Here is a 17,821-nt window from a genome sequence, read left to right as displayed (position 1 = left end):
CCACCCGAAAAATTATCTGTGCTTTTCCAATTCATCCCTCCTTCCCTCTAACCCCTGCCTTTTCCAGAATGTCATATAGAATCATACATTATATAGCCTTTTCAGGTTGTAACTTAGTAATATGCATATAAGCTTCCTGCATGTTTTTTTCATGGCTTGATAGCTCATTTCTTACACTTTTTTTTTTAACAAATAAGTGAACATCCTTTTTGCCCTGGTTTTACTGACTGTATCATTTTGGAGTGTTTTTAATCTTCCACTAGGCCTAAATAATTTGAATGGTTTACCCAGCTAACAGACTGCTGCCACATTAAACTAAAAAGCCAGGAAATGTGTTTTGGACAGACTTAGTAATTCATCTTTCCCCTAACTCGTCTTTTTTCCCTTATTATCACATTCTCTAGGTATCTTTCCAGAATCATTCATGTTCTACTTATCTAATGCAGTTGTGGAAAACCTCTGTTTGAAATTCTTTAATGTTCTATTTAAGATATTGAGTCTTGCTAGAATAACTGCTCTCTAAGAAGAAGGACTATGTTGTGTGTTAGTTGATAAAGGGACCTATTGCCAGTGTGTGCTGGCATTAAATAGAAGCCTCAGATACAGAGGAAGGAACTATTCTTTTTTGATGGGAAAAATAGGGCTATAGCATTGCAGTTTGCCCCATTCTTACAGTGAGCTAGCAATGCACATGTACACAAGGAAGGCAATATCAAGTTGGCAGTATTGTTGTCTATGTGGCTTTCCTCCTGTTCTGCCAAGATTGAAGGTCAGTACAGACTTGACAATAAAAGGATGGTGTTCTAATGGGTGAAATTGAAGAAAAAGCAGCCCTTGCCCTTGTTGTTGATTAGTTTGGGAAAATGTTTTCATTCTTAGAGAAGGAAGGAGATCTTACTTTTTTGTTTTCCTTCCCCACGTGAAAAATTTCAAGCTGCAGGGCAATCAGCACTCATCTGGCACTTTATAAATTGTGATATAGCCTTGTTAGTCAAGCTGAAAATGTATGTTGTTGCGTGCAGTCCTTAACTATGTTAAGATTCATCTTACTAAACTGCCTCAAGTTCAGGCAAGTTGTAATGACTCGTTGGGCCTCAATAAAAAAGTTACATGCAAAAAAAAATTATATCATTTTTTTTTGGAGCAAGAATGATTTCTTGTTATAATGAACCAGAAATACAAGATTCCATTGAAACTGGAACAGTTAACGGAATATGGTTGATATATATATCAAGGGAAATAAGAAGAGGGTCAAACAAAGCCAATGAAGGAAGAACCCAAGATTGGCTTGGGATAAAGGTAAGGATAATAGCATTTCAGCACAGGCATCTTCTGACCACTTTCAGCAGTTAGTTGGCCATTGTCAGCAGCAGCGCTGTCATCATCTAAAGAGGAAGCAGGGTGTAGAGCAGGAGAGCTGGAACAACTGTCATGTTAGCAAGGACTCATATTTGTGTAGTGTCCAACACTGTGCCCGCCACTCTGACTCTGCAAGGAAACAGTTTGTCTCTAGTACGTTACAACCAGAAAGCCAGCAGCGCTCATGAGAACAACAACAAAAGGCTGAGGTGCTACAAGAAGCCTTCATATTCAGGAGCAAAACAGCTTATAGATTCTATTGTGTAAAAATCAATAGAAAGTCCTGGAAAAGGACTGAGAGGGAGTTGAAAGGATGTACTCTGCTCAAGTCTTAGTGGAAAAGCAGGTTAACTTTTCAAAATTTGCCAGTAGTTAAGGGTTGATGAGAATGGTAATTTGTCTTTCTTTACCAACTGCTCCAAATTGTATCCAATGTTTTATGTAAATATTATGTAATAGTTCTACCTAACTGTTTTAACAGCAGTATTTTCACTAAAATGGAGTAGATGAGTGGGAAAATGTTCTTTGCTCAACAATACCTCTGGGGAGTCAGGAAACCAATGTGGTCACCCATGCTTTCCCTCCTGATAACCAAACCTCCTGAAGGCCCCCAGAGGTGGTTATGGTACCTGAGAGATAATAAGTAGCCCCAGAAGCATCTTGCTTGCAAACCCAAAGTTACCAAGGAATTACAAATGATCACATCATCTTTAAAAACATTTCCGAATATCAATTATTTCAGCCTTTTTCTGCTCCCACACCTTCCTCCACGTGCATCACACTCCAATTGGCAACACTGTCCTTCACCAGAGAGGGAGAATAAGTATAAGAGGGGCATGTGGTTTTGAAAAAAAAAAAAGGCTCTTATCGATTCTTACCTGCCCTTCTGGGAGTCAGGGCAGGAGAGCATCCCTTCCTTCCCACTGTCAGTTGACATAGCAGATGGAGGTTAGTGGCTTCCTGGCCTCCGTGAAGGCCAAGAAACCTGCCTCAAAGGAGGAGTCCAGCTGAAAGATGACCAAGAGTCAGGGCACCTGGGTTCTCACCTAGGATTTGCCACTAACATTTGGCAACCTTTATCTGTAACCTCAAGTGGTTGGACTACAAGATCCATGAGGTCCAGTAGAGCACTGATAATTTGCTGTTCCATATTGGCCAGAAGAAGCTGGTAAGCCTTATGTAGTTTCACAGGAGGAAGTTACTATGTTTTCCCATAAATCTAAATCTGTGGTTGCAAACTGGTGGTCAGATCTGGCATGTAAGTGCGTTTTGTTTATACTCCCTAGTGTTTTGTAAGTTTTTTGTCTTTTATTTTTATTACTAGTTGTCAACACTTGAAACATAGTGCAATTCTCAGTATCACTTCTGGCTTGTCTTGAAAATTCTGTGTCTGGCAACACCTGGCCCTTACTCTTACATCGCAACCTCTTCCACACTGGGCCTGTGCTGTTAGGTTCCTCAGGTCCACATGGCCCACTCTGCTTATTTCCATCCATTCCTGGCCACTGTAGAAGTTAAAGTTTGCAACCCCTGTTTTAAATTTTCTCCATATTCTCTGGGTCACATGGAACAATGTAGAGTATGTGTAAAAGACACATACTCTAGCCTATTTGAGCTTTCTCTGATGCTTGGACTGGTTCCAGGAGGATGAGTTCCTGGGCATGTGAGCTGTGGGCATGCCTATTTGGCTTGGTCATGAATGAGGACGGTGGGGTAAAAGCTAGAAGCTCATAAGCTTGTCATGTTCTGGAAAGTTCCCCATTGTTACAGCTGCGTTACAAGTGTGCAGAAGGTGTATGAGAGGTTCCATGTGAGCATCTGAGTGCATCAGGAGAGATAAGACCAGAAGAAAAAAATGCTTGTGGGGTTTTCAAGTGCCTTTTCCCCTCCTCTTCTTACCTTTATTGTCTAGGTCCATGCCACAAGCGACGGACAGGTGGCTGCTGCACTCAGCTGGGCTCCCTGTCAGCCCTGAAGCATGCTGTCCTTGGGCTGTACCTGCTGGTCTTCCTGATTCTCGTGGGCATCTTCATCTTAGCAGGTAAGGGCACCCTTTCCTGTTGTGGCCTTTAAGAATGTAAATGGAGGTGTATAGGGAGCAACAGTAGATGGGAACTGGAGAGCTTAAACCTCTGCTCTCCATTTTCACAGTCATAAGCCCAAACACTGCCCCTGTCACCATGGAAACCACGAAGGAGGAAGCTGGCTGGTCTTTCAGACCAGCATGACTCTTGACAGCATTGCCCATTTCATGTGGGATGAGGAGTTGGCAGGCGATATATGAGTTTGGAGAACCTCTGAGTCCAGGAGCAGAGATTTAGCTACTCTGAGTGGCTTCTGACTTTTCGGGCATCATTGTGTGACTTGTGCATCCAGGGCCTCCCTGGAGCTCTATTCTGTGGTTTGCACAAAGCAGGCTAAGCCCCTTGTCCTGGGCATGATGAAAATAGTCATGAGACATTTTGCTGCTGTGGTAATCAGAGTCATCATCAACCTGCTGTCCTTTTGTGATTACTCGGGGGTGGGACGGGTTTGTCCCAGTTCAGCTGGGCTCTTCTCCCCAGTGTCCATCTGCAAGACAGGCTGGTCATAGGCTGCAGTTAGGAGCACATTTTCTAGATAGGAAGAAGGAGAGCTCATGGACTTAGAAAGGGATCAAGCAGAAGACCACATGTGAGCAACCTAGTTCACTGCTCACAGGTCACTCCACAGGTCACAGGTCACAGGTGATGGAGATGGTGAAGCACAGAGGGGCAGAGGTTGTAGTGGTCTCTCCTGACTCCCACACAGAGGGAGAGGTGCCCAATTCCCACCATTCTCAATGAAAGTATGTAAGAGTTGACAAAGTAAGACCAAGGGTTCAGTTTATTTCAACCTCACCCATCCTACATGATAGCCTACTTTGTGTCAGGTTCAATGCTAGAAGTGGATATGCAGCTAAATAAGACCCATGGGCTTCCTTCAAGGAGCTCCCAGTTGTTGGACAAGGCAGAGGCACACAGCTAGAGCTCTGTCTCAAGGCGGAATGTGATAGGGCTGATGACAGAGACTGTATGTTGACAACAAGTGCTATGGTAATATAGAGGAGACACACACAGTGGAAGTATGGGTAATGCATGGAGGGGGGTTGGTCAGAGCAAGGCGGCTGGCCAGACCAAGATGACTTAGAGTGCCGAGGGTGGGGCCCATGAGTTAACTCTAGGACAGGGATCGGGAGGCTAAGCACTTGCAGATGACCTTTGCTGGAAATCATGAGGCAGATGCCTAGGACCTCATTGGTATTGTCTCACTTTCTGTCAAGTGAGAATAGTCACCTGGGGCCTATGATGGAATGTTCAATGCTGCCTTCACCTTCAGGGTTCCACACTTGGGGCAAAGGGCATGATTAGGGGTGGTGTCTGTCCTACCACCCCTTGACCTGAGTGGGGGGACAGCCAACAACAACGAGAGAAAGTCATGATTCATCTCAAGGACCCATGGATGATGTCCAGCCAGAGGATGATTTGAACATGTTCTTGGGCTGCTCAGTGGGAGATTGGGATCTGGGTTTTGTGGGCTTGGCAGCCACAACCATAACAAATTTCCAGAATTTTTGGAAACTGTTTCAGCCCAGCAGGAAAGCTAGGCTATGGTATTACAATCTCTCTGCTGAATAGGAACTTTTAGATGACAGAAGAGGGTCTAGAAGAGAGTACCAGACAAATGGGGACCATAGGGCAGGTCTCTAGAGCCTGGAAGCCTGGAAGCGTGGAAGGGCATAATTTTGGGAGAAGATAAAGTTCTCTTCTGTGTCTAGCGGGTTGCCATAAAGCAGGCATATTCTGTGTGACCTCAGAGGGTAGAATTAGACAAATGGGTGAATTTTGGAAGGAAATAGATTCTCATTCAAAATAGAGGAGAGGCTCTAGCAAGTAGTGCTGTTTGGGATGCTGCAGAAAGACTTTTCTCCTGACTTTGTCAACTTGGAGGTCGAATGGGATTTATGATGACATCCTGGAAGTTTCAGAAGGGAGGGTGGATCATGGTTTTCCAATCTAACCAAAATATTGCCATGCTTCCTTAGTTTTCTAGACAGAAACCTGGGGAGGATATTGATCATTATGATCACCTTTGAATTTGAAGTTTCTGGATGCCAAATTGCCTGTGTGGAATGACAGTTTGGGGCGTATCAGAACTAATCTGATGAAACAGAGCATCATACTTTATATCTTGGCTCTGGGGCATGACCACTGTCCCCTCCCCAGGTTCTTCTCTGGAAAATCATGCTGGCCTCTGGGAGGGTTTTAGTGAGGGTGGCCAACGAAAAAATGTAGTCACCAACTGCTTCTCCCCTAGGGAGGCGACTTAAGAATGTAGTGAACAAGTCTGGGATTCTTCAAGGAGACCCTGCCTGACCTAGGTAGGAAGTTTCTTCAGAGCACCCTGATTAGAGACCTCCAGTTATGTCTCCTTTATGAAAATACCAAGACTATGGAGAGATACATGGTTCAGTGTAAATTAGAGCTTACCTAGCCTTCTGTTAGGAGTTCTGCTGTGGCTGCTTCCCCATGTTGGGCAGAATATGCTCTTCATTGTCCTGCTGAGGTCGCCTTCCACAAGAGGTGCTAAAGACTGAGTTGTGCCCCACCACCAAATTTATATGTTGAAGCCCTAACCTTTAATATGATGGTATTTGGGGGTGGGGCCTTTGGGAGTTTATTAGGTTATGAGGGTGGGACCCTCATGATGAGATTAGTGCCCTTATAAGAGGAGAGAGGAGAGGAGAGGAGAGAGAGGAGAGAGAGGAAGAGAGAGAAATCTGCCACGTGAGGACACAGAGAGAGTCGCCTGCAAGCCCGGAAAACAGCCCTTACCAACAACCGAATCTACCCACACCTTGATCTTAGACTTCCCAGTCTCCACAACTGTGACAAACAAATGTCTGTTGTTTAAGCCACCCAGGCTATGGTGTTTTGTTATAGAGGCCTGGACTAAGACAGGAGGAGTTCTGTTTGAACCACTCTCAGATTTCAAAATCTCCTTGTCGACCCAAAGCTCATACATCCTACAGTTGGATACCAAAATTATCCACTCTGACCAAGCACCATGTCTGAATGACTGGTAAAAAATGGTTGTGGTACACGTGCTTGCTCCTGCTGTTTTTCAATATTATAAAATTATAATCTAACTACATAAAATATTACTCTTATAAAACTTCTCATGAGTCTTGTCTCAATTCATCTCTTTATCCAAGTATTCAAAATAAAAGGCAAATACTGTACCTTGTGTTCACGCATCATCCCAACATCCCCTGTTCAATCCAGACATCTGGATTTAAATGATTTTAAACCACACTATTTTCTCAGTTGGGCTTTCTACCCAACTATCCATTCCTAACTGGCATCCTCTTGGGAACTTTATTGATACTCCCACAACATTGCCAAGTTCTATGCACACAGTCTTCCATCATCACTCAACGAGGCTGCATCAGTCCATTCTTCCCAGCCCCCAATTCCTTTAAGACTTTCTATCTCTTCAACCCATTTGATTTATTACCTGGGCTGATGGTTCCATATTATGTTTTTGTTCTGTTCCATGTTCAGTTTGGGACAGAATTGACCATCAGGCTTAATTCAATTCATGAATAAGAGGGTTGAGATTGGATGGTTGTGGGTCCTGAGGTCTTCAGTTCAGCACTTCAGGGAAGATGTGATGGAGTGAAAGGGTTAGAGGAGGTTCATTATTACTCATGACTATTCTGGGACATCACTGTAGTGACAAAGAGTGGTCATGGGGAACAACCTCTTCTTCCTCCTTTCTCCTACCATGACACTACTAAGGAATTTGAATTCCTGCTGTGAAAATGTAATAGCAGAAAGGGGAAGTGCAAACATCTGGGGGCTGATTAACCTGGAGTTTTACAGCAACATAGACTGGAACGGGGAGAGTTCCTGGTGAAAAGGGCTCCTCTCACAGCTTAATTTAATTCTTCCTTAACAGCAACAGTCAGATATTGCCATCATCATCCTTAATCACTGCTTCACCTGTACATGAGTGCTTAGTGGGTGCAGAGTAACGGAACAAACCCTGGTATTTCAGTCCATTGGGGCTGTTATAACAAACTGCCACAGTCTGAGCGGCTTAAACAACAAACAGCTGTTTCTCACAGTTCTGGAGGCTGGGAAGTCCAAGATCAAGCTACTGGCAGATTTGGTGTCTGGTGAGGACCCACCTCCTGGTTAATAGACAGCTGTCTTCTCACAGTGTCCTCACATGCAGAAGGGGTGAGGGAGCTCTTTGGGGTCTCTTTTATAATGGCACTAATCCCATTCAGGAGGGTCCTACCCTCACATCCTGATCACCTCCCAAATGCCCCACCTCAAGATACTATCACACTGGGGGTTAGGATTTCAACATATGAATTTGGGAGGACACAAACATTTAGTTCATAGCATGGGAATAAAAAAGAATCATGAGATGTGTTTCCTGCTCTGGGAGAGTTTAAAATAAGAAGCATACAGGGGTGCCTGGGTGGCTCAGTCAGTTAAGCATCTCACTCTTGGTTTCAGCTCAGGTCGTGGTCTCATGGCTTGTGGGTTTGAGCCCTAGCACAGAGCCTGCTTGGGATTCTCTCTCTTTCCCTCTCTCTCTGCCCTTCCCCTGCTTTCTCTGTCTCTGTCTCTGTCTCTGTCTCTCTCTCTCTCAAATAAATAAACTTAAAAAAAAATGAAATCAGAAGCACACAAATACATTAGAACAGTACGATGTAGCTGATGCTATGTGCCAAAGGAGAGTCTGCTGATGCAAAGGAGAGTCTGACTCCTGACAGCTGGAGTGGCTGGGAAGGCCTCAGCCTGGGGAAAGCTGAACACTAAGTGTCCCAAATGTCATTTGAACTGAGCACCCCTTTTGTTTATCGCCTCGTTTCAAGCAGGTTTTGGACTCTGCAATCAGAGAACAGTGCGCTCAGAGCCCATAGCCATTTATGTGGCAGATTATTGAGCTCATCATGCATCTCAGAATGAAGAGTGTGTTGCCTGTAGACTTTATTGGGACACCCTGTTGAAGCAGCGCCATGAAATTCCACCCTGTGCTTATTGTAGGGGTGCTGCTGAAGACGTTGTTCATCCCATTACACAATGTTGACACACGCAGAAATTATTTTCTGTCTTAGCCTCAGAAGGAGGTGTGCTTGTCTTGAGGAAATAGTTCGTTTTCACCTTCAGGAGACTGTGAATCTGAAAGTAATTAAAATTGCTTTCAAGAGGTAATTAATGCAAACCGAGAGTTAGCTGTCATCCCCTTGCAAGATGTGTGAATTTGAAAGTAATTAAAATGAAAACCTGCAGACAGATCTGTGGTCCACCCACAGCCACTGTATAGACTTTCCAGAAAGCATTTTTCCATTCATCCTGTTCCTACCCCCATTTAGCGTCTCTCACTACTTCTTCCTTTATCTTGTTCTCATCTACTGTTATGTTAGTGTATTTTATGTGTCCTTGTAAACTGCCTTAATCCTTTTTGGAACAAGGAAGGGTGTTATGCACAGTTTTGTCTTGTAAAAAAAAAATTCTGCCTACTCTCTTCAATTCTGCAAGTGCACGATGTTTTTAAATATGCACATGATGAGTGAGTGAGTGAGCGAATGAATGAATGACAGAGACTAGGAACCTTGGAGGGAATCTTATTTGTGGGGGAAAATGATTATTTCATTTCAGTCAAGTATCTACATGGCACGGTAAATATGGAATCACCACTCAAGGACATGTGACTGGTGGAAGAAGTGTGTAATTAATTACATTATGACACATACATCATAGTCTGTACTGGGTAGGCATTATAGCGTTTAGGGGGAATATTAAGACAGGCAGAGTCACGCAGTACCTTATACTGGTGAACACCATGGACTCTGAAGCCAGCCTATGTGGGTTTGAATCCCCTCTTCTCCGTTACCAGCTATGAGATGTTGACCAAGTTACTGGATCTTTCTGTACCTGAGTTTTTTCATCGGAAAATAAGTATGCTTGCTTCATTGGGTTGTTATGAGATTTAACTATGTTAATATATTTAAAGCACTCAGAAAAGTGGCTCCTGGCACAGAGTGAGCACGCTGGTAGTACTCTTGTTATGATAGCAGCATTACTACCCCTACTATATTATTATGCCTGTTTTTTCTTGCTTTTCTTTGCAGTCAGTTAAGCTTGATAGAGGAACTGAGAGTCAGGAATGCTTGAGTTCGGTCCCAGCTCATCCATTAACCCTCTGTAATCTTGGGAAAAATCACTGTCTGAACCTTAGTATACTCATTTGTAAAGTGAGCAGGTTGGAGTAGATCAGTGTTTCCCAAACTTTTTGACCATGACCTAGTTCACACATATACCCATAACTGAAATAATCTTAAGTGTGTGGTAGATGCCGATGATTTTCTATTCTACTCATTGTAAAAGAAATATTCACCATCTATATATTTATGTCATGATTCACAAATAGAATGCAAGCTTTAGTGTAAAATCAAAGGGCTAAATGATAATTCTATTACTCTATGTGTCTTTCAAACATTATTTTTTTTTTTGAGAGAGAGAGAGAGAGAGAGAGTGGGGAGGGGCAGAGAAAGAAAGAGATAAAGGATCCAAAGTAGGCTTCATGCTGACAGCAGACAGCCCTATGCGGGGCTTGAACCCTCGAACCATGAGATAGTGACCTGAGCCAAAGTTGGACATTCAACTGACTGAGCCACCCAGGTGCCCCTCAAACATTCTAAGTGAACAGCTATATTCTCTTCAGGATATGGACTTTGAGGGGAAACTTCTGGGTTCACATCTGGGCTGTGCCACTGAATGGTTCTATAATCTTAGGGCAAAAAATTTAACCTCTCAAATCCTCAGTTTTTTATCAGTCACATGGGATGACAATGGTACCTACCCCATAGAGTTGCTGTAAGGATTAAATTAGTTTATACATGAAAACTCTTCATGCCTGGCACAAAAATAGTATTCAATAAATATCATCATTAGTCATTAGTATTGTTGCTATTTAACAATATTGCTATTATCATTGGTCTTGGAACAATCAGAGGGACTTTGTTGTCAGAATAAGAAAGGGTGAGAATCCTGCTTGTTTAGCCTGAGCACCTAGTGGTTTTGTCTATAAACAGAGAACGTTGTATGCTTGGTGTAGTGGGAGGGTCTGTGCCCATACCCCACACGTTTCTAATAAATCCACAGGGGAGGCCTGGAGACTTTGTCTGAGGGATCCTGGCCTTGCCGTGACAGTGCAGGGCTCAGTAAGCCAAGAAACAGGATAGTGTTTCCAGCACTGTGTCTCCTTAGGGAAGAGAGTGAGCAAGCCAGCACCATGGTCCCGTTCCCACCCGTGGCACTCGGGAGCTTAGCCTTGGAAGGAGTCTCAGAGGACATCTTGTACAACCTCCCTCCCTCCCAGGGCAAGAACCTCCCTCCTGACTTCCCAGACAGATGAGGTATTGCGCTTCTACTGAAGAACAGCCACAAGTGACAGAAACTCTTGCCTAATCTTCCTCAACTATCCCACGCATGCTGTTTCTAGCTCCCCTTGTAGGAACAGCTCGCAACAAGCCTTTCTCCTCATCCTCGTGATTGTTCTTCAGCGAGGTGAAAATAGGCTAAGCAAGATTCATTCTTCCAATAGTGACTTGGTCAGGAGACCTACGTGTGTGTGTTCACACCTGCTACGTTATATTGAGGTCATCGTTTTACATACCTGCTCCTCTTCTCGTCCAGAACAAAGCTCCTTCATGATAAGGTACTGTGTCTTGTTCATGCCGGTGCCTGGCATGATGCCCTGCACAGAGTAGATGTTCAGCTAAGGTTTGGCATCAACGTAATGGCCATCCTCCCCCTCCCATCCCCACCCAATAAGCTCCAGGTTTTCGTGGAAAACAAAATTAGACACAGCACTGTCGGTGTAGTCTGGCCAGGGCAGGGTGTGCTGAGCTGTGACGAACTTTGATCTGGACACTGCCCGTCTGCTGATGTAGCCTAAATTTGCACGAGCCTTCCTTGCGGTGACTCATAGTAATACACGATACCACATCCAAGGGATGGGATACTAAGCAGCCATTAATAATCATGTCTGTTCACCAACCCCACCCCCAACTCCAGATATCTTTCAAAGGGAATATTGCCTAGTGAGGGCTTCTCTATCCCATGTCAGTACAACTGACTTTGGTTGGTTTTCTTGTTGCCTTAACTTAAATGCAGCTCTTGTTAGTAATCCCAATTAAATGTCATCACGCCGGCTTCTGCCAAGTATTGCAGCCTGTTGGATCAGTTTGAATCTGCATTCGGACATCTGTCATTTAGCTTTCCCTTTCGGGCTTGTGTCATCGGTCACATCTGAGCCAGTATCCCAACACAGTCTCCATTCCACAGCCTGCCGCCACGTGTACGGTTACCGGGAGGACATGACCAATGACACCCCAGCCCGTGCACAGGCTTTACCATCCTGGGAGGTGGGATCGCCTCAAAGACCTCCCCCCTCCCCCGCCACCAGCCTTTTCCTTAAACCTAGACCCTGCTCACCTGAGACACTACCTTTCCCCCTATGTTCCACCTTGGCTGTGTGAACCTTCCCAAGCTATCAGTTTCCCCAGCAGAAGAGACCCCAGCCTTTCCTTAGTTCCAGGGGAGTGGGCAGGAAAAAGAGGAAGAGAATTTTGACATCCTGGCTTTTCCACAAAAAATTCATGGCCTAAGATGAAGGACCTTCCATATCTCCCTTACTTAGATGGATGCCTCTGACCACCCCTGAGGTGAGGAAAGTGAGCATGGGAGAAAGCCACCTGCAAATTTGGTATTATGTTCTCTGGGTCTTCAGTCAAACTGTACCATAATTAGGACAGTGCAGAGGACTGATCTCAACTACCTCTTTCTGCAATCCTCCCTCTAGACAAAGGGCCAAATCTGGCCAGTGCCTGCGTTTGCCAATAAAGTTTTATCAGGACACAGCTGTGCTCATTCATTTATGTATTGTCTATGCCTGCTTTCGTGCCACAGTGGCAGTGCTGGGTAGTTTTAACAGAGACAGTATGGCCTAGTGAGCAAAACATAGTTACTCCCTGGCATTTTGTAGAAAACGTTTGCCAACCCCCCTTTAGGCTTATACTGACCACTATCAGCCCTTTAATCTTTCACCTCTGGAGTGTGCTTTATAGTGTTCAAAGAATTTACACATATGTTATGTCATCTATTTCTCCTAACAATCGAAGGAATCCAGAAAAGAGTTCATAGTCCATTGTTGAAGGAACTGAGGCGCAGAGGAGTTGCGCATGCTGGCTCACGGTCCCACAGCTGAAGCGTGGAACCTGGACCATGGACGATAGGTTGGTGTGAAGTCAGTCAGCCCTTCTCTTACCCCAGTCTCCTGCTGGAGGCATTAGCCATGGCCCAGTGACAAAGCGCCTGGGCACTGGAATCAACCTGCCAGGGTACAAATCTTGGCTTTGCCACTTCCTGTGTGCCCTTGGGCAAGTTATTCAAGAGTCATCATCTATAAAGCAGAAGTGACACCACTGCCCACTTTGAAGTGTCATGATGAGGTTGAGATAAATTCATCCATAGAAACTATCTACAATAGTCCATGGTATGTAGTAACAATCATCAGTGTTGTTAGGTGATTATAATCGAGTATAACTCCCTCCAACTGTGCCTTACTCCAGCCCTCATTTCACCATGCTATCCAGGAAATAGTAAGAGAAACTTGTCAACTGCTTTGATTTCTGTCCAAGGAACCAGGATTGGGGGAAATTTTAGAAGCACTGTTAACACAGCACCCAGATTTTGCTAAGAAAATGACATTTCTTAACTAAGCACAAATAGATGGGAATGGGCTTGAGTTAGTCTTTTGCTTCCTCCTGCAGCTCACATATCCCTCTTCATGGCTCAACCGTTGTACCTTCAAAACCTACCTTTCCTTCTGCCTTCTGGTTCTGTCTTCTGCTTGTTGTGCCAGAGCTATGAAGTAGATGGTGTCACTAACTGATGGCTTTGAGTTTGGGCTGGGATCGAAGCCTAGGAACTGGCAAGCTTTTGTTCCCTGCCCTGTTGAAGAGAAGTTATAAACTCTCAGCATTTCTGTTAGGATCTTGTTGGCATTGTGCATTTTCTGCCCCCGCCCAAGGGCTTAGAGCCCTCATGCATCAGATCCAAAACAACAAGCGTGTATGGAGTGCCAACAATGTGCCTAGCAATGAGACTCAGGGAGATATGAAGAGAAATAAAGAGAGGCCCCTGACATAAATAAAGATCATACCAACTGAAAGAACAGATATGAAAAAAAAAAAAAAAAAAACAAACAGCCCTAGAAAACAGAGCGTGGTTCAAAGAACAGATGTTTTGGAACCAGACAAACCCAAACTCTGATATCAGCTTGATCGCTTATGAGTTGTGATCTGGAGAAATTCTTTAACCTTCATTAAAAAACAAAACAAAACAAAACAAAACATTAAAACAGGGATAATAATGATCACTTAGCAGTGTTGTGATGATTCACTGAGGTAACACATAAAATGCCTTGCACAATGCCTGGCTTATGCCAGGGGCTCACCAAATGTTTCCCTATAAATCTCAAAAAAGAGGTACTCACGTATTCTGAGAAGTTCTGATTTAATTCAAGGAAGTAATCTGTTGGTCTCCTATGCTGCTCTGCTCCTACCTGCTTTACCTTTAAATCTTAGAGTAACTAGGAGCTCAGTCCTTGGTCTTCTTCCCTTCGTTAACTGAGCTCTCTTGCCGGTGAGCCTCATCAAATTCCATCATATTTCATATCTGAATTCACCTCTAACTTTTGCCATGAAATCCAGACCAATCTGTTCAACTACCTACTTGTGTCATTCCCGCTTGTTTCTTTAATGAGTGTCTCCAACTAAATATGACACTAAAAGTGAACAGAACTCTTGATTTTCCCTACCCAAATTGTTTCTCCCCTATTTTTCTCCATCTCTGTAAACAACACCATGATCTAGCCAGTTGTATTAGCCCCAAACCAAGGAATCCTTCTAGATTTCTCTCACCTGCTTCCCATGTTCACCCCCTCAGCCAGCCCTGATGGGCCCCATCATCTCTCACCTGGACCCCTCCAACTGCCTCCCAACTGGGGAGAGTTACCAAATAAAAATACAGGGTGCCCTGATAAATTTGAAATGATGAACTATTTTACAGACCCGGGAAGAAGGATAACAAAGCAGGGAGTTTCTCAAGTCTGTGGGGACATGGGGGGGGGGGGGGTGATGTCTCTGTCTCCCTGTCTCCCTCTGGTTCCCTGTCTCCCTCTGTCCCAGTCTCCCTCTGGTTCCAGGAGAGGCAGATGGCCCACAGCTATGGCCTCCAGGTAGATGATGTGTTTGGCCTCATTAGAATAACGGCAAGCTTCACCCCATGCCCTCCATCTCTGAGAAGTCCTTCAGAGATAGGAAGCCTGACTTCTTGGCCCCAAATGCCCTCCCAGCTGGCAGCCCAGTATAGCCTTATGGCCACCAGGCATCCCAGGACTCCTGCCCCTCTCTGTGCAACTTTGTGAGAGCCCCACATTCTCCGAGATCCTTTTTAGAGCAATCTAAGGGATAAAGAGAACTGGGTGGGGGAATCTGCCCCTTCCTGTAGTCCCTCCCACATTCTCCCCTCCTCAGGAAATCCCAAAAGAAAGGCAGGCCCGGGCTCTACTCCAGCTAAGGGGGCACGGCTGATGTCTCTCAGTGGTCTCTCGCCATGCGTCTCTAACGCTAGCATCAATCAGAGCTCAGCTGTCATTTAGTAGCGCAACGTGGAGCCAGCCTACCTTGTCCCACAGATCCCTATGTCTAAGAGGGGTCGTTGGAGCCCCTCCCCCACTTGGCACCTGCATGAACATGGGGGAGGGCAGTGAAGAAGATGTCCCAAGTGACTCCCAGGAGGCAACGGTGCCCATTCCCAGGATGGGAAGTAGGGGACTCATACAGAGCTGTAGCCACCCTGAGTCACCCTGGGAGGGGTTTCTTCTGCCGAGCGCTTTGTTTCTCTTTCTTGCTGTTGTCAACAACGACAGGGTCTGGCCAGTTTTCCTCTGTGAACCATTTCGGCATATTATCTGCCAGGGTTTTGGAAAGACTGCATCTTTCCGGGAGGAGTCTGAGGGAAGGCGTCTCTTATTTCCCCATTAACACTTGTCCCCTGACCATTAGCTGGGGCCCCAGAGCATGAATAAACAAGCAGATTGCCTCAAGAAAGTCAGTGTCCTTTCAGGGTCTATAAAAGCAGTTTACACCCTTTGGCTCAGAAATCCTACTCTGTTGGCCTAAAGGAAATGATGACAATGAAGGAAAAATGGCACGTGTGTAAAACTCTGAGCAACGGTATTCACCATCACCCCAAACTGGAGAAATCCTAAATGTCCGACCTTAGGGGGTTGGGTAACTCAATTACGACAAAGCACCACAAAGGAATATTACACAGCCATTCTGAATGTGGAGTAGGAAGCCACCTGGGAGAGCCGTCCCTGAACTCAGCTCGGGGAAGAAAGGCTGGGTGATGGGGTGGCTCGGGTGCTCCTGAGTTTAATGTGCGAGCAGATATGCATACAAGAGGGGGAGGGATGAAGGCCATTGTGGCAGAGCGAGCCGCTTATTGGTACACATTCTTCTCTTTCAATTTCCTCTAATGTTGGGGTTTTAATAAAGCCACCCTTTTAAAAAGCCACAGGAATCCCTCTGTAACCCTAGGAACGGGGCACCTCGCATAGTTTCTGCTGTCCCGGAGACACCCTCAGGTGGGGCCCACGGGTCCCTCCTCCCTTACTCCCCACATGTGTGCGTGTGCCGCCCCCGCTTGGGTTTGGAGGGCTGCTGACAGAGGCTCCCTCCGAGTCATGGACCAGAGGACACTCCTGCCACAGCTGGTGAAGGGGGTCAAGTGTCCCAAGGGCACACAGGAAGGGAGAGGCCAGAGGACGACTAATGAAACCAGAGCTAGGAAGGATTAGATCTGGCCTCAGCTTTGTAAATGAGACCGAGGCGGGGGTGGGGAAGTGTTCTACTCAGCGTTCCCTGTGCTTCTGTGGCTGATAGGGACTTGCATCAGAGGCTCCAGATGCCCCCAGACTCCTGATCCTCCCGGAGGCCCTGTCTTCCCAGGCACCTTCCTTGGGGGTCCCAGTCGTCACCTGCAACCAGACACATGCTTCCCGGAGCCTCCCTTGGTTCTTGAAGCTCACTGCTTAGCTAAGTGATTATTTCTTCAAAAATTTTTTTTGTTTATTTATTTTTGAGAGAGAGAGAGACAAAGAGACAGAGAGTGAGCAGGGGAGGGGCATAACCAATGGAGCCACCCAGGCTCCCCTGAGGTGATTATTTCTTTTAATAACCTCTACCGTCTTTGAGGGGCAAAATCATTATTTGGAGGCAACGGGAGTAAAGTCTAAGACTCCAAGTTTCTCTTTAAACTGGTTTCCTTCCTTCCCTCTCTCTCTCTTTCTTTCTTTCTTTCTTTCTTTCTTTCTTTCTTTCTTTTCTTCTTTCCCTCCCTTCTTCCTTCCCTCCTTCCTTCCTTCCCTTGCTCCTTCCTTTCTTTTTTTCTTCTTTCTTTCTTTCTTTCTTTCTTTCTTTCTTTCTTTATCTTTTTCTCTCTTTCTGACTTTAGCTCCCTGCCCCAGCTTTATTGAGGTATAACTGACAAATAAAAATTACATATACTTCAGATGCACAATGTGGTGTTTTGTTTACATGTACATTATGAAATGATCACCACAATCAAGCTAATCAGCATCACCATCACCTTGCGTAGTTATGATTTTTATGCGCGTGGTGAGAAAACTTGAAATCTATCCTCTCAGAAAATGTCAATTATCCCACATATTTGTTAACACTAGTCATCATGCAGTGTATTAGGTCTGCGAAACTTATTCATCTTGTATGACTGCACCTGTGCACCCTTTCTCCAATCTCTCCCCGTGAACCCCACTCCCAGCCCCTGGTAACCATCACTCTGCTCTCTATTTCTAGGAGTTTGAAGTTTCTAGATTCCACATATAAGTGAGATCACACAGTATGTCTTCCTGCGTCTGACTTGTTTCACTCAGCATCATGTCCTCCAGGTTCATCCATGGTGTTACAAATGGCAGGATCTCCTGTTTTATGACTGAACAACATTCCATTGTATGTATGTACCACATTTTCTTTATCCATTCATCCATCCACAGACATAGGTTAGGTTGTATCCATGTCTCGGCTACTGTAAGTAATGCCGCAGTGAACACGGGGCTGCAGATAGCTATCTCTTCACGTTCCTGATTTCATTTCCTCTGGGTATTTGCCCAGAAGTGGGATTGATGGCTCACAAGGTAGTTCTAGTCTTTTTTTATTTTTTTATTTTTTGAGGAAACCCCCTAATGGTTCTCCATAACGGCTGCCCCAGTTCTTGCATGCCTATCTTCTGTGCACGAGGGCAACCTGTTTCTCTCTACCTGCTCCCACACA

At 45.0% G+C, this 17,821-nt stretch overlaps 1 protein-coding gene across 2 annotated transcripts in view; it reads left to right on the top strand.

Annotated features, from left to right (window-relative positions):
- The window catches only part of SCARA5 (scavenger receptor class A member 5), a 126,230-nt gene that overhangs the window by 26,775 nt on the left and 81,634 nt on the right, over positions 1 to 17,821 (top strand). For both annotated transcript variants that reach the window (XM_042934940.1, XM_042934939.1), the window contains exon 3: positions 3,272 to 3,400. In XM_042934940.1, coding sequence (XP_042790874.1) covers positions 3,272 to 3,400 — 129 coding nt within the window. The remainder of the gene's footprint in view (positions 1 to 3,271; positions 3,401 to 17,821) is intronic.

Source organism: Panthera leo, chromosome B1 (assembly GCF_018350215.1).
Source record: "Panthera leo isolate Ple1 chromosome B1, P.leo_Ple1_pat1.1, whole genome shotgun sequence".
In the NCBI taxonomy this organism is placed as follows: Eukaryota; Metazoa; Chordata; class Mammalia; order Carnivora; family Felidae; genus Panthera; species Panthera leo.
The sequence above is the reverse complement of the archived record's forward strand: the minus strand, read 5'-3'. Positions and strand labels throughout refer to the sequence as shown.